Consider the following 24,091-nt stretch of genomic DNA (forward strand, 5'->3'; position numbering starts at 1 on the left):
TTTGCTCATATCCGACCAATATTCGATAGTGATTATTCTGGTTAAAATGTAATTGTTTGACAACACTACTACTCCTTATGTGTTTGTGTGTGTGATTTGGAGGGCATAACAACAAATTATATTTCTTCATCATCCAAATATTGCTATGATGGAAAAACTTGCATACAGTTCTACCAGCCATGCAACAAGCATGTGATGTGACACAAGCTCATTGCATTGCAGATTCTTAGATTCATATTTTGTATCATCCAAAAAGCCTGTCATGAGAACCAGCAGAACAGATCACTAAAGCCCTTTGTGAGGTCAGGTAGAATAATGATGCTCCCTGTCTGATAGGGACAGTGAATTCTGCTAATAATACATGATAAACACAACCTTATGTGGAGTTTTGCAGGTAGTATTATCAATATTATTGGACTAGTAATGCTTTAAACATAATAAATGGTTCTCCTCTGTAGATCTAAACGTAAATGTTTCACATCACTTGCTTTTATTGTATTTTTTATCCAGAATGTTAACATTTTCAGGCAGCACACAAGCCCTCTGACAGCTGAGCATCTTGGAACGTTATTAGAATTCAATTTCACCCCGGAGGCATGCAATGCATCCTCATGAAAACAGAGATTACACTCTGGGAGCCACAACCGTTTCAGCTCATATAGAAATATGATCCACGGGGAATATTGCCACCATTTTTCTGTCACAGATATCACAGTATGATAGAAGCCTGTACGAGCAAGACATCAGAATGGAAACAATGTATACGTTTTTTATTGTTTGTGCACTGTGAATTCATAAGTAAAAATATAGCAAAGAGGATTTTGTAAATAATATTGTTATTGTAAAGCCTTTCGAATCAGCTACATTGATGTGGCGCTGATTGTCACGTATTGATGATGGCCACGGTGTGCTGTTGTATGCCGCACATTCTGTGCAGTCGGAAATTAATAGGTACTCAACATTTCAAGTGGGATGTATTTTTAGTTTTAGTTTTAAGATCCCAAAGGTTTGATGGATGGATGACATTGTTGTTTATCTCTGAAGCATGTAGTTTTTAGGATTATTTATTCACCTTCAGTTGTGACTCTTATTATTGTACGTTGCAAACATTTTACCTGAGGTGTTTTTGCTATTGGGAATTAGAAAGATGTAGAAACTACAACCATATTTGGAGCTCCATGAACGCTCCATTTAGCCACTGCCTTGATTCAACACATTAACTCGGGAATAATGTTTACCATTTTCATCATTTATGTCGGGTGCTTTCAGCCATGCTTTTGTAAATTATGATAAAACATGCAAAGTATAGCTGAGGTTGATTGGAATGTTGTTGTGTTATTATGACATGTAACAAATAGAGCATGAGTGTGTTTGTCACGGTAATTCACCCAACAGATGTCAAGTCATTTTGTAAGGATGTGGCAAAATGTTCAAAAATATATATATTTAAACAAAATAACCTTTTAAACTATCCATCCATCCATCCATCTTCCGCTTATCCGAGGTCGGGTCGCGGGGGCAGCAGCCTAAGCAGGGAAGCCCAGACTTTCCTCTCCCCAGCCACTTCGTCCAGTTCTTCCCGGGGGATCCCGAGGCGTTCCCAGGCCAGCCGGGAGACATAGTCTTCCCAACGTGTCCTGGGTCTTTCCCGTGGCCTCTTACCGGTCGGACGTGCCCTAAACACCTCCCTAGGGAGGCGTTCGAGTGGCATCCTGACCAGATGCCCGAACCACCTCATCTGGCTCCTCTCGATGTGGAGGAGCAGCGGCTTTACTTTGAGCTCCCCCCGGATGGCAGAGCCTCTCACCCTATCTCTAAGGGAGAGACCCGCCACCCGGCGGAGGAAACTCATTTCGGCCGCTTGTACCCGTGATCTTGTCCTTACGGTCATGACCCAAAGCTCATGGCCATAGATGAGGATGGGAACGTATATCGACCGGTAAATTGAGAGCTTTGCCTTCCGGCTCAGCTCCTTCTTCACCACAACGGATCGATACAGTGTCCGCATTACTGAAGACGCCGCACCGATCCGCCTGTCGATCTCACGATCCACTCTTCCCTCACTCGTGAACAAGACTCCGGGGTATTCGAACTCCTCCACATTATATATATATATATATATATATATATATATAATGTGGAGGAGTTCGAATACCCCGGAGTCTTATTTATATATATATATATATATATATATATATATATATATATATATATATATATATATATATATATATATATATATATATATATATATATATATATATATATATATATATATATATTTTACAAAATTAAATTAAATTATTTATCTTTTCAATACCGGTTGTGTGGATTTGTAGGACATAATATTAAAAAAATAGTCTTAGTCTCCTCAACACTAGGACAAATCCAATGAGACAACAACAGTAAATGGGGTTATCAAATAATTAAACACTTCTGTGTATGAAGCAGTGCAAACTACAATCACTTTAATACACATATTGTGAAATTAATATATGAAGTGTTAATGCACAAAAATAAATATCTCCATGTTCCTTGTTTTGAGCAAATCAATGTTTTTTGTGGAGCTTTTCATGAAACAACCATCCTGCTGTGGGTTGCACTTAAATCATTTCTAACAACCGACATGTCTCCATTTGGAAAAATGCACATTCGTTATAAAAAAAATGATAATTGTGTACAAATTTTGTAGTAAAAACAAATAACTCCAAACAACATTTCTTTGCAAAAACAGACTAATCCTACATGATGTCAGCCTGGCCCAAAAAAAGAGTCAAACCAGATCAGTTTTAATAGACAAATGCTTACTCCATCCCTGTAACGAATTAACTTTATCCAAACAAACACCTTTCAGGGGTGGTCCAGGGTTAACATTGACCGCTGCATCATGACATCATTACATTGACAGCTGAATCACAAGACAACAACAACTGAGCAAACACACACTCAGTTTGTCACTCAAGAGAGAAGTGGCTACACACGCATCCTGTTCATCATGTACAAAGGCAATAGATTATTTTTTTCCCAACGCACTGTGTTGACCTTTCTTGCTCATGAGATCTACCACGACTTTCTTTCTGTCTTTGTGCGCTCAGTAGACGAGGGCGCCGCACACTCACTGATTACGTCAAAGTCACTCATTATTGTTGCTTTAAGTTAGTTACAATCGCGGCAAAACAGACATGAAGCGAGCGAACATGAGCGCTGATATTGGATGACATCATCAAATATCGATGCTCTGTTTGGTCTGATGGATTTGTCTGTTTGTGCCAGAAAGAGAGCAGCGTGCTTGTCGCTCTCTGAAGTAAAACGGAATATTCAACAGTAAAATGCGAAAGAGAAGTCGCTTTTGCGGAAAATTAGATTTTGCCTCCTGTTAGAGAATACTCTAAACAATTCAGTGGTACACTGTTTGCAACAACATGAAAAGTTACATTTTTTTCTTCCCTCTGCTTACAGATGGCTTGTCCCCTCCTGTCAATGTTACCATCAAAGCGGTGAAAGCAAACTCTGCTGTGGTGACATGGGACATCCCCGATGGAGATCCCGTCATTGGCTTTGCCATTACACAGCAGGTGATCAACACACACATACACAGACACAACATATAATGTGTTTGTACAGTAAATACATCAACAGGGGGGCGGGGGCAAATGAGGTTGAGGTTCATCACTGCCAATTGCTGCTATGTTCTGGTCTCTCTCCTTTATTCTCCAGATCTTGTTTGACTGTTTTATTTCAGCCCTCAGAAAGCAAGTTATTATAGGCTAATGGTTTGCGGGTATTGCATATGATTTTTTTTATACATAACCAGACCAACAGCCAGGGACGGCCCGTCGCATAAACACTTTATGGGTTTAGGGCCACTAACCACTAGGGGGGCCACATGATCATGGCCTGGGCTTTTGTAAAAAAATGAAGATTACATTTTCTTTCATTTTCAACCCGTCACTTATAAAATACTACATCATAAAAGTTCAGATAAGATTAACTTTGCTGTCAATGTTGAATAATACGGGTTGTTTGAATCAAATGAGGAATGTGTAACTCGACTTACACACGCTTCTGGTACCCAGCATGGAAAACATCACTGTTCACTTAACACAGACATAACGTCTTCAGACAAAAGCTACGTATACTTTTGCATCTCATAGAACAAAACTGTGGTGCGTTCAGGGACCCTTGACTAAAGTTCTAAACAGAAGCGTCACCATTTTCTAAAGACAGGGCAGGCTTTACCCCCACAACCACATTATATGCACTAATAATTATACCTATGATGTTTTATCGTAGTAATTTGTATCCAGAAATGATAATGAATCAGATAATCATAAGTACAAATCTAGTTCCAAACAAATGAAGGCAATAATCAGTTTTTTTAGTACATTTAAACATACTGAGATTATGTATGTGGGGCAGTGACGTTAGGTTTAGGGTGGGGTGTGGGGCTCCATAGGAGTCTAATAACAATAATAATAAATAAGTACCGTATTTTCCGCACTATTAGCCGCACCTAAAAACCACAAATTTACTCAAAAGCTGACAGTGCGGCGTATAACCCGGTGCGCTTTATATATGGATTAATATTAAGATTCATTTTCATAAAGTTTAGGTCTCGCAACTACGGTAAACAGCCGCCATCTTTTTTCCCCGTAGAAGCGGAAGCGCTTCTTCTTCTACGCAAGCAACCGCCAAGGTAAGCACCCGCCCCCATAGAAGAGGAAGCGCTTCTTCTTCTACTGTAAGCAACCACCCGCCCCCGTAGAAGAAGAAGAAGCGCGCAGATATTACGTTTCATTTCCTTTGTGTGTTTACATCTGTAAAGACCACAAAATGGCTCCTACTAAGCGACAGGTTTCCGGTTCATGAAAAGACGCAATCTCTCCAACCGCACACGGACTACTATTTCACAGCAACTGCCTAAAGACTTTCAAGAAAAGCTGGCTACTTTCCGTGCATATTGTAAAAACAAGATAGCTGAAAAAAAGATCCGGCCAGAGAACATTATCAACATGGACGAGGTTCCACTGACTTTTGATATTCCTGTGAACCGCACTGTGGATACAACGGGAGCACGTACGGTGAATATTCGCACCACAGGGAATGAGAAGTCATCCTTCACTGTGGTTCTAGCTTGCCATGCTAATGGCCAGAAACTTCCACCCATGGTGATATTCAAAAGGAAGACCTTTCCAAAAGAGACCTTTCCAGCCGGCGTCATCATAAAAGCTAACTCGAAGGGATGGATGGATGAAGAAAAGATGAGCGAGTGGTTAAGGGAAGTTTACGCGAAGAGGCCGGGTGGCTTTTTTCACGCAGCTCCGTCCATGTTGATATACGACTCCATGCGCGCCCACATCACGCTGGTTTTTAATATATTATTAAAGTTTGACTGACCTATCTGACTGTTTTTTTGACATTCCCTTTAGCGCAGTTAGATGCGGCTTACAACACGGGGCGGCTTATAGGTGGACAAAGTTTTGAAATATGCCGTTCATTGAAGGCGCGGCTTATAACCCAGGGCGGCTTATGGTGCGGAAAATACGGTATTGTTAAAGACAAGAATGAGGCCACAAACAAAATCTTGTTTAGGGCCACACAAAGCCTTTTCATGGCTAAAACTGCAAAGTACACACATTTACCTCATGCCAAATGTGGTTAAGCTGGCAGAAGTGTATTATTATATGTGTGTAAAATGAAGAAAATTGTTACGACCTGTTTGTCTTTTTGGTGCTTCTTGGTATGTTGAATGAATGCTATGTGGACTTAGATATTTTTCTTCTTGGTTTGTGTTTTGTTTATGGGCTTGCCAATCCACCTTGCCATTTTTGATGCACAGCTTTCCCTGTGCCTTTTTTGTGCGTGTTCTTTCCGCACTCTATTCGTATTGTACATCTGCTGTTTCCTGCTTTTCGGGGTTATGACCCCTACCAATGAATAGCGGTTTGATAAATGCCCACCTGGCATCTGTGTACGCGGCTTGGGCTATCACTCAGCACAGCCTAGGCTCAAAACCATCTAATGTCCTTTACGGAACACCGCTGGCGCCAGAAGCGCTCAGGGGGACGTGCACACCACGCCACAAGCGGCGGACACGTGAGGAGGCTCGTGCACATGATGCGCACAGTTGGGACAATTTTTCTTTGACTGAAAAAGCGAGTCAACCACAGTTGGCCAGTGCTCAAGCTCCTACCTCCTCACCCGCTCCACAGTTTTCCAGAACCCCTGCTTTTCCTGTTCTGGTTCCAGCACCCCGGTTCTCCAAGGCCTGGCACCCGACAACTGCGACTGCCCAGCTTCCCAAGACCCACCCACCCTTGGCTTCTGCCCCGACTAAGGTCACGGGTCGACAGCTCCTCCCTCTAGCTTCATTGAGTGTTTGGAATCCGCTCTTTGAGAAGGGGGCTAGGAGAGTAGGCTGTGTGACTGAAGAGACACAGCTCAACATCCAGCAAGACCGCCGCCAACATTACTTCCTGTTCCAACTCTCCGACCATCAAATGACCCTGCGGATAAGTAGAGTGCGGCTTGGATGAACAACTGGTACCGAAAGGTGCTTGTGGAGCTTAATATGGAGGATTTGCTCAAGCCACGACAGCTCCAGTTGAGCTCGCCCAAGCAGTCCTACGTCCAGCCAAGGTCCCACCTCCTGCACGGCAGCCACTGCCAGTCCTACGTCAAACCAAGCTCGCTCCAGCTTCCGACGCTTGCTCAAGCCAGGCTTGCTACAGCTTTAACGCCCGCTCATCCCAAGCTTGCTCCAGCTTCGACCCCGGCTCAAGCCAAGCTCGCTCCAGCTTTGACGCCCACTCAAGTCAAGATTGCTTCAGCTTCAAAGCCTGCTCAAGCTGAGCTTGCTCCAGCTTCAAAGCCTGCTCAGCTGCCTACTACTCCAGCTCTGCAGACACCACAAGCAACTCCAGTGGGCCTGCAGACGCCACCAGCTACTCGAGTGGGTCTTTCGACAACGCCACCATCCTCGTCTCGAGTGTGTCTTCCGACAACACCACCACCCTCGTCTCCAGTGGGTCTTCTGTCGACGCCACCAGCCCAGCAGCCTGCTCCAGCTCTGCCTCCAGTGGGTCTTCTAACGACACCACCAGCCCAGCAGCCTGCTCCAGCGCAACCTTCAGCCCAGCAGCCGGCTCGCCTGACGTGGAAGCATCGGTCAGGTGCTCGCGGCCTGTATCCTTGTCGGCCACGAATGTGGCTAGTCCATAGATGCCCTCTACGCCATCAGCAGCCATTAGGACTTGGGCATGGACTACAATGGTTGCTGAGAAAGGATTCTCGACCACGTCCGCCTCCTCGTTGGCCGTGTTTGTGGCCAGTGAATGGACGCCCTCTGCGCCATCAGCTGCAACACCTAGCAACAGTTGAGTTCCACAGCTGCTGAAGCTCCGTTTTGACTTGTCCTCAGTGGCTTCGGAGACTGACAACATTTAAAGCAAACGTTCAGTTTCACAAAAAATAGGTGCCGATATCTTCCATCCATCCATCCATTTACTACCACATGTCCCTCTCGGGTTTGCAGGGGGGCTGGAACTTATCCAGACTGCACTCGAGCTATTCCACTTTGCAGCTCATTTTTAGGAATACTGCATATTTTGTGTTTATCCCAAATGTGTTTTTTACAAAAAGAGCATAAAATATCACAAATATATAAACAGCTGAGATAGGCTCCAGCAGAGGTGTGGACTCGAGTCACATGACTTGGACTCGAGTCAGACTCGAGTCATGAATTTGATGACTTTAGACTCGACTTGACAAAATGTAAAAAGACTTGCAACTCGACTTAGACTTTAACATCAATGACTTGTGACTTCACTTGGACTTGAGCCTTTTGAATTGACATGACTTGACATGACTTGCTACTTTCCCCAAAACCCAAAGATGAAAAAGTTATTCGGGAGCGCTCCGTATTTTTCATTGTGTACTTGTCTATCAGCGTTGCGTGTGTCAGCTGGTGTGCTGTCAGTACAACAGCCAATCAAATTAGATCTACTTTGTTTTCATCACACAGCATTCATCCAATCAAATTGCAGGACAACCAACGAAGAAGACATGTCCAAACCACACGCCAGTGAACAAAAAATGATGCCTAAAATAATTTCGATTGGGTATAAAAATTACGAGGTGGTCAACACAAAACGGTTTGCAGCATGCAACACATGCGGTTCGAAAATTACTGATGGAGAGGCAACAACTTCCAACTTCGTCCGGCATTTGAAGTTGCACAAAGAACGGTAAGTTTTGAATGGAAGATAACGTTTATTGGCTAAGTAACGTGACTTTTATTTGCTGTGTAGTTAAATCAGTGAGGCTGTAAACTCACTGCTAACGTTATAACGTTATTGCAAACACGGGAATCTGTTGCAGTTCACTACCTTATTCATACTTTTTGTTCAGTGATTTTTTTAAGCAGGGTTACGTTAGTCAATATATCACACGTAACGTTAGACGGCGGTCAGCAGCACCCCGTATTTTAGCCACCTAAAAAAAAGACAAAAATAGTAAAATAAAGGTCAGTTAAAATGTATACTATATTATGAATATGTGTACCGTTTTAGCTAGCTTTCTGACATACTGTTGGTTGTTTACCTCAGTGGTCCCCAACCACCGGGCCGCGGCCCGGTACTGGTCCGTGGATCGATTGGTATCGGGCCGCACAAGAATTTTTATTTTTTTTATTTTTTTTAAATTAAATCAACATAAAAAACACAAGATACACTTACAAGTAGTGCACCAACCCAAAAAAACTCTCTCCCCCTTTTGTTCTGGGCATTGAACATGAAGACTCTTCCTTCACTGTTCCGAGTGGCCATGAGAGTCTTGGCAGTGCCTGCCTCCAGTGCTCCAGTGGAGCGAGTTTTCAGCCATGGTGGCATCATACTACGCCCCCATCGTGCACAAATGACTGACAGACTCTTGGCTAATTTGGTCTTTTGCAAATGCAATGCAGCATAGGGCCCTGACATATAAAAAGTACAACTTTTTTGTTATGTTCACGTATATGTCATGTTCTTTCAATGTTAACACTTTTGTACAAATAAGTACATTTGCACTTTATTTTTCAATGTGTTTGTTCTGTAAAGGAATGAGTTAATGTTTAAAATGACTGGTTAATAGTGCTATTATAATGTGCAATGTCAGCACAATTTTCTTTCCTGCAATTTAAAATGCACTTGTTTTAATAAATAAATACAGCATTTGAAAAGCATACACAATCTGTGTTTATATATTAGTCTGTGGTTAAAAGGACTTGAAAGGACTCGAAACTCAAAATGCAGGACTTAGGACTTGACTTGAGACTTTCCAGTCTTGACTTTGGACTTGACTCGGGTCTTGCCTGTCTTGACTCGGGACTTGACTCGGACTTGAGGGCAAAGACTTGAGACTTACTTGTGACTTGCAAAACAATGACTTGGTCCCACCTCTGGGCTCCAGCACCCCTCGCGAGCTCGAAGGACACAAGCGGAAGAAAATGGATGGATGGATGGATGGATGGATGGATGGATGGATGGATGGATGGATGGATGGATAAACATGTATATCAATCGATGGGTCTGAAGCTGTTGAAAAAGTTGAATACGTTGAAAGCTAAAAAAAATATGACTTACTGATTACACTTTTTTGAGCGTGTACATTTTTTGGCTAAGGAGGGATAAGGAGAATTCTTGGAAAAAGCTGTCATTGCTCCAAAAATAATAAGGCATGCAAACCATGGTTGTTATGAATTATTGACACATAAATGGCTGTAATTACATCATCTAAATCAGTTCACTTTGCAACTGTTTTTTTTTTAATATTGCATATTTTGTGTTTTTCCCCTAATAAAATGTGTTTTTGGGGCCGTTTGGTTTTTTTTTTACAAAAAGAGCATAAAGCATTACAAATATATATCTAAAAAAAACGTTATATCTATGTATAGGTCTGAAGCTCTAGAAAAATTTTAGGTGATGAAAGTTTTGGAAAAAATTAAATATGACTTATAACACTTTGTGTCTGTTTTCCGTCGCATCGGAGGCTTAATGTAGCTTTATATTAAAAGTAGAATCAAGGTTTAAACTGGCAGAAGTGTATCAAATGAGTGTACAATGAGAAATGTTATTAATTTAATTCATATAAATTGAATCTATTATTATTATTATAATATTTTAGCTATGATTTTTTTAGATGTATAAAAGAAGTGGGACGTCAAACAAGAACTTAAACCAATTTCTTGTTTATCGTGCACCAACAGAAAAAAGACGTGCATATGCTACGATTCATCCAGGAAGTGAACACCACCACACGCTCCTGCGCATTGTGGGACTTGGAGGAGGAGACAGACTACATCATCCATGTCCAGTCCATCAGCATGTTTGGAACGAGCCCACAAAGCGAGCCTTTACGCTTCCGAACACCAAAGGAGGTCGAGACTCAGGGTTCTAAGAACAAAGGTGAAGTGGTGCAAAACACACATGAATACAAAATATGCTTGCATCGCTTTTTATGCGTTTGCTCTCAAGCCAGAATAGGCAGAATGAACTTGGCCTTTTGACAAACTCTTGACTGATTTTGTCTAAAGACCAATAAAAATCAATATGCACCCAAAGCGTGAAATGAAATTTCACAACAGAGTGCTCCTACACGGCCACGGGGGTGTATACTTCATTCTGTATTGACATGGCTCTGCAGGCTTCACCCTGCCTGCAGTCAGCACCACTGCACAGTAAACCAAACTGCGGGTAAGCGCGGTGGGGGGGTATTTATCAGTCTTCGGGCAGGGGGAAGTCGTGGCTGCAAGGGGTGGTAAATCTATGTGCTTCTGGCTAAAGCCTTATCTACAGTATTCTTTGTCATTCCCCTTGTGAGACACTCTGCTGAATTCAGACACTTCCCAGAAAGTGCACCCAGAGAGTCTGAAGTTTGTTTATAGCGGAAAGTGGGAGATGTGTGGAATATAAATACTGTACCATTACTGCAGAAGATTAAAGATATGCTCTTTCTACTATAGAGGCCTAATTACCTCTGGATGTGTTGTCTGTGGCTGGTTTCTGCAAAGGAAATATTTGGCAAAAATCCATAGCTGCAAGGGTTTGATTTTTTTCTCCCTGTTATTGGGTTTTGTTTACTATACCGTCGTATGCTCATTTTCTTGATCTTTCATCACAATTACTTTTTCTCTGAAGCCTTTAGAACAGCAGTTCAAAGCTGCTAAGCTAACTTCCGTTATGTTTAAAGATAACATTTCAGCCTCATATTGCCATACATAAATATAAGGTAGTAGAGATTGTCACACAGACTGTGTGCCTAATTTAATTAAAGGGGAACATTATCACAATTTCAGAATGGTTAAAACCATTAAAAATCAGTTCCCAGTGGCTTATTATATTTTTCGAAGTTTTTTTCAAAATTTTACCCATCACGCAATATCCCTAAAAAAAGCTTCAAAGTGCCTGATTTTAACCATCGTTATAAACACCCGTCCACTTTCTTGTGATGTCACATAGTGAAGCCAACACAAACAAACATGGCGGAAAGAACAGCAAGCTATAGCGACATTAGCTCGGATTCAGACTCGGATTTCAGTGGCTTAAGCGATTCAACAGATTACGAATGTATTGAAACGGATGGTTGTAGTGTGGAGGCAGGCAGCGAAAACAAAACTGAAGAAGAAACTGAAGCTATTGAGCCATATCGGTTTGAACCGTATGCAAGCGAAACCGACGAAAACGACACGACAGCCAGCGACACGGGAGAAAGCAAGGACGAATTCGGCGATCGCCTTCTAACCAACGATTGGTATGTGTTTGTTTGGCATTAAAGGAAACTAACAACTATGAACTAGGTTTACAACATATGAAATACATTTGGCAACAACATGCACTTTGAGAGTGCAGACAGCCCAATTTTCATCAATTAATATATTCTGGAGACATAACCTCATCCGTTCTCTTTTCCTGAAAGCTGATCTGTCCAGTTTTGGAGTTGATGTCAGCAGGCCAGGGAAGCTAGGGTCGATAGGGGGTTTAGCTCGCTCGTCTGCGGGAACAAACTGCCGCCATTGCTTGCCGTGCTACCGAGGACCTTTGTCCCTGAATTGCTCACACACTCCGGCAGATTCAATGGGGGTCTGGCGGCAGATTTCTTTTACTTTATCGTTGGAAATGCATCTGCTTTGAGTGTCGCAGGATATCCACACATTCTTGCCATCTCTGTCGTAGCATAGCTTTCGTCGGTAAAGTGTGCGGAACAAACGTCCAATTTCTTGCCACTTTCGCATCTTTGGGCCACTGGTGCAACTTGAATCCGTCCCTGTTCGTGTTGTTAGACCCTCCGACAACACACCGACGAGGCATGATGTCTCCAAGGTACGGAAAACAGTCGAAAAAACAGAAAATAACAGAGCTGATTTGACTGGGTGTTTGAGAAAATGGCGGATTGCTTCCCGATGCGACGCCACGTTGTGACGTCATCGCTCCGAGAGCGAATATTAGAAAGGCGTTTAATTCGCCAAAATTCACCCATTTAGAGTTCGGAAATCGGTTAAAAAAATATATGGTCTTTTTTCTGCAACATCAAGGTATATATTGCCGCTTACATAGGTCTGGTGATAATGTTCCCCTTTAACATGCAACTCCACATCTTATAAGTACATTTTTAACCTCAAAACTTTGAAAAAGTCATGTCCTGCAGATGTTCACTATTTCCAGGTGTTGTTCTGTAACCAGTTCATACTTGCCAACCCTCCCGGATTTTCCAGGAGACTCCCGAAATTCTGCGCCTCTCCCGAAAACCTCCCGGGACAAATTTTCTCCCGAAAATCTCCCGAAATTCAGGCGGAGCTGGAGGCCACCCCCCCTCCAGCTCCATGCGGACCTGAGTGACGTGTTGACAGCCTATTCACACGTCCGCTTTCCCACAATATAAACAGCTAATGATGGAGGGCGAGTTTTTGGTTTCTTATGTGGGTTTATTGTTAGGCAGTTTCATTAACGTCCTCCCAGCGCGGTAACAACACACAACAACAGCAGTCAAGTTTTCGTCTACCGTAAACAGCAATGTTGTGACACTTTTAAACAGGACAATACTGCCATCTACTGTACATGCATATGTGACCCACCCATCATGTGTCACATTTTTGTGTTGATTTATTTATTTTATTTTGTGGTTTGAATTCGTTTTTGGAGCTGTCATTACACATTTATCAGTATTCACATTGGTCAGTAGGGGGCAGTAGAGCGTTTCTTCCCAATTGAATGCAATCACCTGCAGACCGGAAGTGTCTTGTCATTCTGATGAGCGCGACCAGTCTGTGAACAATTGAAATGTCCTGTGTGCGTTTTCCTCCTGTATAACAGGTTAGTTTTGGTGAATCAACTCACTGAATAATATCCATGTGATCTTTATAAGTTTAAGTACACATTCTGATGGTGGAGCCTAACTCTAAAGTGTTTGTGAGTTGTAGTTTGTATTTGTGAATGAATCCAGTGCACAGCTGCAGTAATCAATACAAAAATGCGACGTGAGTGTGCAATGTTTATATAGGAACTTCTGATCCTAATTCAGACTCCCAAATTAGAGCTCCCGTTTTCTTATTGATTTTATAATGTATATTTGTATAATGTGTGTGTTCTGAAAAAGTGACAGAGAATAGAACAAGGATGGACAATTCAACCCTTAACTCAACAATGAGTAGATGAGTGTTATGTGTGTGTATATGTGTAAATAAATGAACACTGAAATTCAAGTATTTCTTTTATTTATTTATATATATATATATATATATATATATATATATATATATATATATATATATATATATATATATATATATGTATATATACATATATGTAATACAATATATATATATATATAGCTAGAATTCACTGAAAGTCAAGTATTTCTTATATATATATATATATCTTAACCACACCCCCCGCCCCACCCCTGACCACGCCCCCACCCCCCACCTCCCGAAATCGGAGGTCTCAAGGTTGGCAAGTATGAACCAGTTACTCCTAGATATTTCATCTGATTGCTTTCAAACTTTACCCAGACAGATTAGACATATGGAAGATGCTAAATTTCGAAGAGTTTAGGTGTTCATTATAGGATGTGGGCGAAGCATGGTGACCAAGATTATTCTTTTCCATAGAGCGTCAAAAAGTCACAACTTTACCGTAGAGCAGGGGTTCTGAAATTCAAAAGTAATTAGTTAGCCTGTCAAAAAAAAATCTATAGATGTTTGTGTTCAATATTGAGCGAGTAGTAAACTCCACAAAAATGCTCCAAAAATTAATTTCTCTGAAGGGAGGCTAACTGTATCACACTTCAAAAACCCTGCTCTACAATATTTTTTGGCTTGCAGATTTTGATAAATTATTAAAGTAAGCAACAACCATTTTACAGTTTTTGTACGCCCCATCTGCGATGAGGTGGCGACTTGTCCAGGGTGTACCCTGCCTACCGCCCGAATGCAGCTGAGATAGGCTCCAGCGACCCCCCCGAGACCCCAAAAGGGACAAGCGGTAGAAAATAGATGGGATGTACGGCCTATTTTTTTTCATAACAATTTTTTTGCCCAAAAAAAATGTGCCCCAAATTTTCCATAGCACCTCCACTTACAAGCTTAATTGGTTACACCCAAATCAACATTGAAATTAATGGAAATTAATTGGTCTACAGCAGCACAGTTTTAACATGTGATGACTTTTAAAAGAAAAACTAACTTTTAAATAAATCACATTGTATACAAACAATACAATATAAAGTACTACTAACAACCACAGTAGTTTTATGAAGTAATGTAATCATAATGTACAACATTTACCTTAGAGAGTAGACTTGTTCGATATCTCCTTTGAGTTGCTTCTTCATCAAACACACCATCAGCAGCTTATATATATTCATAATATATTTTCTCAATATCTGCAGTTTGGATATTATTTTAACTTTCTTGGCGTTAGACTCATTCTGTTTCAGTCAAGTGGGCAACACATTCAGTCTTGATTTTTTTTTTTTAATTCAACAAATGTCATCCACTTCTTCTCAGCAATGTCCTCCACGCTCACTTTCTTCCATCCCCTGGTTGGAAAACAAAGTTATCTCGATCTCTAGCTATAAGCTAATGCTAGCGAGTAAGACCAGATGTTTTGGGCAGATCTTAAGATGTTCATTGTGACATTTGCTACGCCAGCTAATGGCGTGGATGCTTGTAACTCAAATTTTTGCTCGCAACCTAAAGCATTACAATAAGCCGAGAGACAACTCTTATTTCAAAACACTCTTAAATTTGAGAACTCTTAAGCTGAGGTACCACTGTCGTCTATTTTCTCTTAAATCTAGTTCATTGGTCACTCAGTCTCTGTGGGTTTTTTGGGGGGTTGTTTTTATTGAGTACGACTGCAAAATAAGCTACCAGAGTTTTCAATAAAAGTAATAATAAATGTTTATTTGTACATTTAATTTGTTGTTCATATGCATTTGGCTTTGTTTTTTGCATTTCAAAAAACAATTATTCTCTATGAAATGTGATTTATGTTGATATTTTTGGGTGTCTGGAACTAATTAAATGGATTATTTTTAATGGGAAAAATGTAATCATTTTTCATACCATTCAATCTCCGATGGACGAAAACGGTAAAATTGGTACCACTGCATTTCTGTATTGTACAGATAAACAAAAAATTGACTGACATTTCAAAATTTGCTTCAAATGTCGGGGGCTTGCATGTTTTTTTGGTTTTGTTTTTGCTGACACATTTCCAAAAGATGGACATAGAGAACCTAGAGAGCTTACAGTAGGGTAACTTTTGGCAGTTAAAAATGTTAAAAAGTGATATGTGCGAGGCACATCTTTTATATGCAGTATTATATATTATTTTACATCTTCATAATAATAGTGACCTATTTCTACATTAGTAAAAATAGAATTTAAGAAAAGGATAGGAAAAGATAGACTTTATTTATCCCACTTTGGGGAAATTACAATGTTACAACTTTATGTAAATTAAAAGTAAGTTATAGATTTCATAATGGCAGTATGATCCCACGATGGATTTTTCATATTTCCAATGGAACTATGTGTTTGGAAATTTGATTCTTCCCCTTTCGGACTTGTACAGTTCTACAATATACATACACAGACACAAATCCCCCCACCCCTGCCCCCCCATACACATAGATTTAATAGTCTATTCCCACTCCCCCACTGTGTACACCATCCACAAAGTGTCACTGTAGAGCGCATGTCTGCTTTTCATCATCCTTCATACATCATCCACATCACATTTTAGCACCTCTCTGTCTCATTACGGTTTCTTTCAACAGAAGATGAGCAGATGTTTTGTAAGTGGTCGTTCGGACGAGAATTGCTTAATAGTCATTTTAGTGTGTTTCCAAGACGGTGAAATGAGAAAAAAAAAATACTGTTACTGACATTAGTAGTAAAATACAACAACAACTGAAATCTCTGCTCTTTTCCAATCAAGACGTCGAAAGGATCTTTAAAAATATGTTTTGATGTTTTCTTGCACAGGTCATCTCTCAGCAAACTGCCCATAAACACCTGGGTTAGTATTTAAAATTGTCGAAATTAATCTTTGCATTTTTTTGAAAAATCAGCCGTAGAGAAAGTGGTCTCATATTTGCATAGCAAAGTGTTTGAAATGTCTTAGTAGAAAAGAAAAAAAGGAATCCAAAATGTTTTTACGCCCTTTAAGAACTTAGGGATGAAGATAATTAAAATCGAATGTCCCCAGAGGGTTAATTTTAGGGATGTCCCACAACTTTTTCACTTCCGATAAGATATTGATATTGGAGCATAAAGTATTGGCAAATACTGATATTAATCTAATACAATATCAACAAATATCATAAAATGTACATAGCGTTATCATTTTGTAGTGTGGAAAAGGCTTGATGAAGTGAAATTACTCAAGAAAACAATGATAGGTATGAAAAACACTAACCCTATGACAGATGTATGCTTTTAAAGTGAAGTGTTAGTTTGTCTTTGGCGACACTTAGTGGTCCCAATCATTCATTAAATCCTGGCTCCAGAAGGGGGCCCCGGTGACCCGTGTCCGGGCATGGGAAATCTGGGTCCTTTGTTATTCTTTCTCATCGAGGTCTTCGAGCTGCTCTTACTCTAATCCCTCACCTTTTTGTAATTGACTTGACTAAAATACAAGAAAAAGCTAACCGTGTGTGCTTATTGGAGGACATTTAGATATTAACTGTATGTCCAGCTTTGCACAAGTAAACGGGCTGCAGGACTGCTGGTGTCAGAGCTTATATCGGAGATTTTAGATGCAAACCATTATAATTTTGCAGATATCGGTGCCAATATCTGATATCAATATCGGATTAGGACACCACTAGTTCATTTATGACTGAATCATGTAATTTTTGTTTAACAGATGTTTGTTATTTTGGTACCACATTTAAGTTCTAATATAAAATATTATTTGGGAGAAAAAATTATATAATGCCTTTTAATCTTTATATGTTAGTGTCGGAAGTATCGTTAATAAGCATAGGTCATACTGTGCTGCCACAGACCAACCTTTCTGCTTCAGTAGTGTTACATTACACCAGTTTGGCCCAGTAAAGCCAACGGTATCAGGAGCCTCCACCCCTCATTGTGTAGTGGTGTTTGATTACTTAAAACGGGGCAACAGAGGCCAATCAATCAACAGAATTGCTTGTTTCTAAAAACTACTGGAGCATGGGGTGCCTGCCATGTACACTGGGACCTCCAAATGTCACCCAGTCCGTCTAATAAAAGGATGTGAGTGCAGTTTTTTTACACACTGATGAACTTTACATAAACTCTGTGACTTCCACAACATTCCGTAACGCCAGACAAAAATTAGTTGAAATTCTTGTTTTGTTCCACAGAAAGCTGCATGCATTGTATATTCTTCCAGATTTTATCTCTAAAGATTGATTATTTTTCACTGCCTCAATTTATTGAGGCATCCTCAGTATTCAAGATCTGGATTCATATAGCAGAAGACTAGCTCTGCTTAAATACAGTATATGCTGACCTATTTTCCTCCTGGCTCAGTATGCTTGGTTGTCAGACATTGAGCAGTAAAAACATTGTGCTGATATGTTCAATAAATGTGCACCTGCACCATCATCGTCAATTATTCTCTGTTCATCACATAAACTGAAATATTACTGACTCGTAAAGGGATTTTAACCGAGGCCAAAGCATTTGAGTAATAACCCAACAATTGCCTTTTGACTCTCACAGACGAAGTAACAATGGAGGACCAACTGAGGGCGGGTGAACTCATCATAATCGTTGTGGTGCTCATCATGTGGGCAGGTGAGGATTATGTAGAGAAAAATACTCGAAATTTGAATGACACAGGATCAGGATGTCCAAACAGGGAGAACTCTGATTAGACACTGCAGTGTTACTACGTCATTGCTACAAAACAGCTTTTCTTTCCACAATTACATCTATATCTTGTCTACAAAAATAAAGGGCAACCTCAGAAGTCGGAAGTAATAAATAACAATAATTTCATAAATATTACAGTAATCCTTCGTTTATCGCTGATCATTTGTTCCGGGCCTGACCATGGTAAATTAATTTCCGCGAAGTAGGAATTACTAATTCTAAATCAAATATTTTCAGCGCTACAGAATGAAAAAACCTGTTTACGTTCTTCTAAATATTAAAATATTAAAAAATATTTGAAACATTTGTTTATTGGGTTTTTGAAATATACAGTCCAGAAATACAATGTCAGATGTTCTTTTTCTGAATAGTTTTTAACATTATGAAATCCTTTGAGGCAATAAATAACCCCCACATAGTAACCTTTACACTCGTTCAATCCAATATAGTAATGCTGCCTAAGGCTAAGCCATTCAGCGGCCACTATACTGAACAGCACGTTCTTATCTGTTTGGGTTCATCTCGAGGCCAATACTACTGTAGTATTGATATTTTAGTTCATATAGGCATTTTAATGCTATTTTTTTTATATGAGCCAAAAATAAAACAAAAAACAAAATATGCGGTAGAATGAAGCCGCCGACTTTAAAACGCGTTGTGGCGAGTGACGACTGTATTAGTAGTAATAAAGCAATACTTATTATAAATACTTTTAAGTGAAAGTATGTATACTATTTATTACTTAAAAACAATTAAAACATATACTACTATAAAGCTACAAGCTATAGAAAAAGCAAAAAACACTCTTCCACATTGTCTCCTGTTGTCTTGATTCAATTTATGGAGTTATGTTCTTTAGTCTGGACACCAGGAGGCAGAGCAAGGAAAGTGATGTGTCCAAACCCCCTGCATGCAAATGTCTGTAGTAGGTTTACGAAAGCCGCAAGAAATCAATTCATATTGGACTAAGTTTATCCTAAAAAGAGTAAACAATTAAAAAATAACAACAACTGGGATTTGACCCATCAACATCATGCATCAATGCAGAACATTTTGATATTAGTGGCCGCTATATAGAGTAAAAAAATAATTTTGGGTTGCAAAATATGTAGCCGCTGGCAGCATTATACAGACCGGGTGTATCACATTACTTTTGTCTGCAGCAAAAAAAACAGTTTGGCCGCTATAGACAGGTGGCGTTAGTATGCTTTGACTGTATTTTTCGGACAATATGGCAGACCTGATTGTAAGGCGCACTGCCGATGAACGGGTCTATTCAGGTCTATTTTGTTGTAGCACTTTTTCATACCAAAGGCGCACCGGATTATAGGCGCTTTAAAAGGGGTCATATTATGATGTTTTTTTCTGAATGTAAAACACTTCCTTGTGGTCTACATAAAGTGTCATAGTGGTTCTTTGGTCAAAATGTTTCATAGGATGCGCCGTTTTGTGGGCAGTCTTATTTACGTGGCTCCACTTTGACCGCATCTCCTTCCCGTCATCTTTGTTCTACAGGTGTAGCTTGCAAGAAAAGGAGTTGAATAAGTGTCAAAAGATGGAGCTAACTGTTTTAATGACGTTGAGACTTTACTTAAATCAATAACGGAGCAGCATCTCCTAATCCGTGGCTCACTTGTGCAACAAAAACGCCAAATGTGTCCCGTAAAAAAACGTCGTCCCACCAGCACTCTCTAATAACTAAAGTTTCGTGGTTAATTTATGAAAACACACTACACCGGCAGATTTGTAGCGCTTCCATACCGAGTCTACTGACAGATATCAGTTATGCTACTTTATATTATAAATGGCAACAGCGGAGGATGAATGCCCATAACAAGAAGACAGAGAGAAAAACGAAGCTTATCGACTACAATGGTGGACGCACGCACATTTTCAGGACTTATGCAGATCCCAAATACACATCAGCAGGTACCAGAAGGTAAGAAAAGTTGTTTTTGCATAATATTGCGAAACAAATATGTCTGCTAATAGGTGCCATTTTGCGGTCCTTATACACACACCACAATAATACCCGTATATTTAAGCACTGTACAGTATGTCTGACTATGGTAGCCGTAATGCTCCGACAATCCATCAAGCGGTGCGGTTTCATAGCATACCAAAGTCGTACTAAAACATTTTGACAGATTTTTGAGCGTGATGTGTAATGTTCTATATTTTCAATGAAAAATGTAAAGTTTTGGTGTTGTTTACTGGTGTCATCTTGCAGTGTACACATATCTCTCATGTGTGACTGCCATCTACTGGTCACAATTATCATTACACCATGTACCAAATAAAATAGCTTCGAGGTCAGTAAGCACAACCAGAATTATTCCGTACATTAGGCGCATCGGGTTATAGGGCGCACTGTCGAGTTTTGAAAAAATGAAAGGATTTTAAGTGTTGCCTTATAGTCGGAAAAATATGGTTGTATCCAATTAAAAATGTCTATTACTTCTGGTCAAAAACGAGCAGGAATGTCAGCATTCACAAAATTACTGCCTCTCTTAAGTTTAGTTGTGTTTGCTTATTTCCAGGCGTGATCGCTCTCTTCTGCCGTCAGTATGACATCATCAAAGACAACGAACCCAACAACAACAAGGACAAAGCCAAAAACTCCTCAGAGTGCAGTACTCCTGAACACCCAACAGGGGGGCTGTTGCGCAGTAAGGTATAATCCACCAACCCTCTCCTCCCCCGAGGTGCCTAGCCCTCTCAACGGCGCCGGGCAGGTGAATGGTGCCGGCCGCTTTAAGACCTCATTCACGTGCACTCATACGGTGTTTGTCAATGTCAAGGAGGGATCCTCAAACCATCAGCGTTCACTATTTGATCACAGTATACTCTGCATCTGACACACAACTCTACAGTATTACTTTGTCTTATGGTTATGGTTCATGTGACAATCAAGCAAATTGTTTTTTTTCCATATGAGTTGGGAAATTGTGTTAGATGTAAATATAAACGGAATACAATGATTTGCAAATCATTTTCAACCCACCCTCGGTTGAATATGCTACAAAGACAACATATTTGATGTTCAAACTGATAAACTTTTTTTTTTTGTGAAAATAATCATTAACTTTAGAATTTGATGCCAGCAACATGTGACAAAGAAGTTGGGAAAGGTGGCAATAAATACTGATAATGTTGAGGAATGCTCATCAAACACTTATTTGGAACATCCCACAGGTGAACAGGCAAATTGGGAACAGGTGGGTGCCATGATTGGGTATAAAAGTAGATTCCATGAAATGCTCAGTCATTCACAAACAAGGATGGGGCGAGGGTCACCACTTTGTCAACAAATGCGTGAGCAAAATGTTTAACAGTTCAAGAAAAACCTTTCTCTACCAGCTATTGCAAGGAATTTAGGGATTTCACCATCTACGGTCCGTAATATCATCAAAGGGTTCAGAGAATCTGGAGAAATCACTGCACGTAAGCAGCTAAGCCTGTGACCTTCGATCCCTCAGGCTGTACTGCATCAACAAGCGACATCAGTGTGTAAAGGATATCACCACATGGGCTCAGGAACACTTCAGAAACCCACTGTCAGTAACTACAGTTGGTCGCTACATCTGTAAGTGCAAGTTAAAACTCTCCTATTCAAGGCGAAAAGCATTTATCAACAACACCCAGAAATGCCGTCGGCTTCGCTGGGCCTGAGCTCATCTAAGATGGACTGATACAAAGTGGAAAAGTGTTCTGTGGTCTGACGAGTCCACATTTTAAATTGTTTTTGGAAACTGTGGACATCGTGTCCTCCGGACCAAAGAGGAAAAGAACCATCCGGATTGTTATCGGCGCAAAGTTGAAAAGCCAGCATCTGTGATGGTATGGGGGTGTATTAGTGCCCAAGACATGAGTAACTTACACATCTGTGAAGGCGCCACTAATGCTGAAAGGTACATACAGGTTTTGGAGCAACATATGTTGCCATCCAAGCAACGTTACCATGGACGCCCCTGCTTATTTCAGCAAGACAATGCCAAGCCACGTGTTACATCAACGTGGCTTCATAGTAAAAGAGTGCGGGTATTAGACTGGCCTGCCTGACATGGGAAAGAATTCCACCTGAGAAGCTTAAAAAATGTGTCTGCTCAGTTCCCAAACGTTTACTGAGTGTTGTTAAAAGGAAAGGCCATGTAACACAGTGGTGAACATGCCCTTTTCCAACTACTTTGGCACGTGTTGAAGCCATGAAATTCTAAGTTAATTACTATTTGCAAAAAAAAAAAGTTTATGAGTTTGAACATCAAATATCTTGTCTTTGTAGTGCATTCAATTGAATATGGGTTGAAAATGATTTGCAAATCATTGTATTCCGTTTACATTTACATCTAACACAATTTCCCAACTCATATGGAAACGGGGTTTGTACATTGGTCACCACATGTGACCAATGCGTTTTTTAGAAGGGTTCTTGGGTGCAATACATCACTCCTATTAGCTTTATTGTTAGCCACCTCAAACTAAAACTACAAAAGTACACTTCATTCACTAACTGTGCTACAAAAGAGGTCAGTTAGAATAATACATAATGTTAAATAAAGAAAACAAACAAACCCTTTATTAACTGAATCAAAAATATTGAAATTCAATGATATGGTGCATTTGCAAACAGCTATAATTATGCACAAAGCAAACTATAACCTGCGACCTGAGCAAGAATTTCACAGCAGCCCTTCTGTTTGGCCGTGTGCACGTTGACCAGTGGTGGGTTTAATTCTGCCTCGTACGAACCGCCGGAGTCCCACATGCAGCACGGCGCTATACAACACAAAGCATCACCGGGCCAAACAGAAGTTAAATCCATCGCACGCAACAGATGTGCGAACGTCTCAGACTCCTCAAAACCCAGTGCACTGAATGAAGACGTCGTATAAGTTAAGCTAAGGTAAAAAAGTTTGATACATTTGAAGAAGAAGAAGACAGTAAACTCTCGTCATATAATTTCTAACACACTATTTAGATTTAACGACGCAACGCAACAATGTGTGCGGGTTTTGCAGTTTTCTCTTACTCACTCGGCCACGTTAGTTTACCGTGAATGAAAACCGCATGAAGGAAACACATCCATCATCCATCCATTTTTTGCCGCTTGTCCCTTGCACCGTGCACTAAATATTATAAAGCCCCAACATGTTATCGTCATTGTGGGCAAAAGGATTATTTAGCCGTTTGGCCACAATGATGCAGGTTCTAAATTGTTCAGAAGATTTTTTTATTTTCCAAAATTGGGACATTGTGAGCTTGCATGTCTGCATTGTTCTCGTCAAGTAAAATCTAAAATGACAGATGCTTTCCCAGTTGTTAATGGGTTAAAGCGGAGCTAAATAATTGTTTATTACTGCATTTGATACTGTTTGTCTCTGTAGAACAGTTAGTTTAGTGCTGTTAGCGTGGGACAGCATAGGTTAAGGGAAGTCCCAAAGGCAGAGGAAGTCAGAACACGCTTTATTTGACCTGTTGTGTTCATTTACTGTTTTTCAACCAGTATGAAAAATCAGATGTTATTTATTAACATTATTTATTATTATATTGATGTTATTTATTAAGAAATAAACAAATCAGTGGAATAGACAGCCTCATTTATTTAATTGAAAGTAATGCAAAATAAAAATGTAATTATTCTTAAAGGGGAACTGAAATGTTGCCCTATCGTTTACCCTATCGTTTACA

General features: G+C 40.2%; 1 protein-coding gene across 4 annotated transcripts in view; it reads left to right on the top strand.

Annotated features, from left to right (window-relative positions):
• The window catches only part of fndc5a (fibronectin type III domain containing 5a), a 101,826-nt gene that overhangs the window by 67,685 nt on the left and 10,050 nt on the right, over nucleotides 1-24,091 (top strand). For 2 of the 4 annotated variants that reach the window (XM_061968537.2, XM_061968538.2), the window contains exons 2-5: nucleotides 3,460-3,575; nucleotides 10,244-10,442; nucleotides 18,251-18,325; nucleotides 20,944-21,077. In XM_061968537.2, the coding sequence (XP_061824521.1) occupies nucleotides 3,460-3,575; nucleotides 10,244-10,442; nucleotides 18,251-18,325; nucleotides 20,944-21,077 (524 nt within the window). Of the gene's footprint in view, nucleotides 1-3,459; nucleotides 3,576-10,243; nucleotides 10,443-18,250; nucleotides 18,326-20,943; nucleotides 21,139-24,091 lie in introns of all 4 variants that reach the window. The other 2 variants (XR_009816004.2, XM_061968539.2) reach the window with 2 other exon arrangements.

The sequence above is a fragment of the Nerophis lumbriciformis genome, linkage group LG08 (genome assembly GCF_033978685.3).
Source record: "Nerophis lumbriciformis linkage group LG08, RoL_Nlum_v2.1, whole genome shotgun sequence".
NCBI classification, from domain to species: domain Eukaryota; kingdom Metazoa; phylum Chordata; class Actinopteri; order Syngnathiformes; family Syngnathidae; genus Nerophis; species Nerophis lumbriciformis.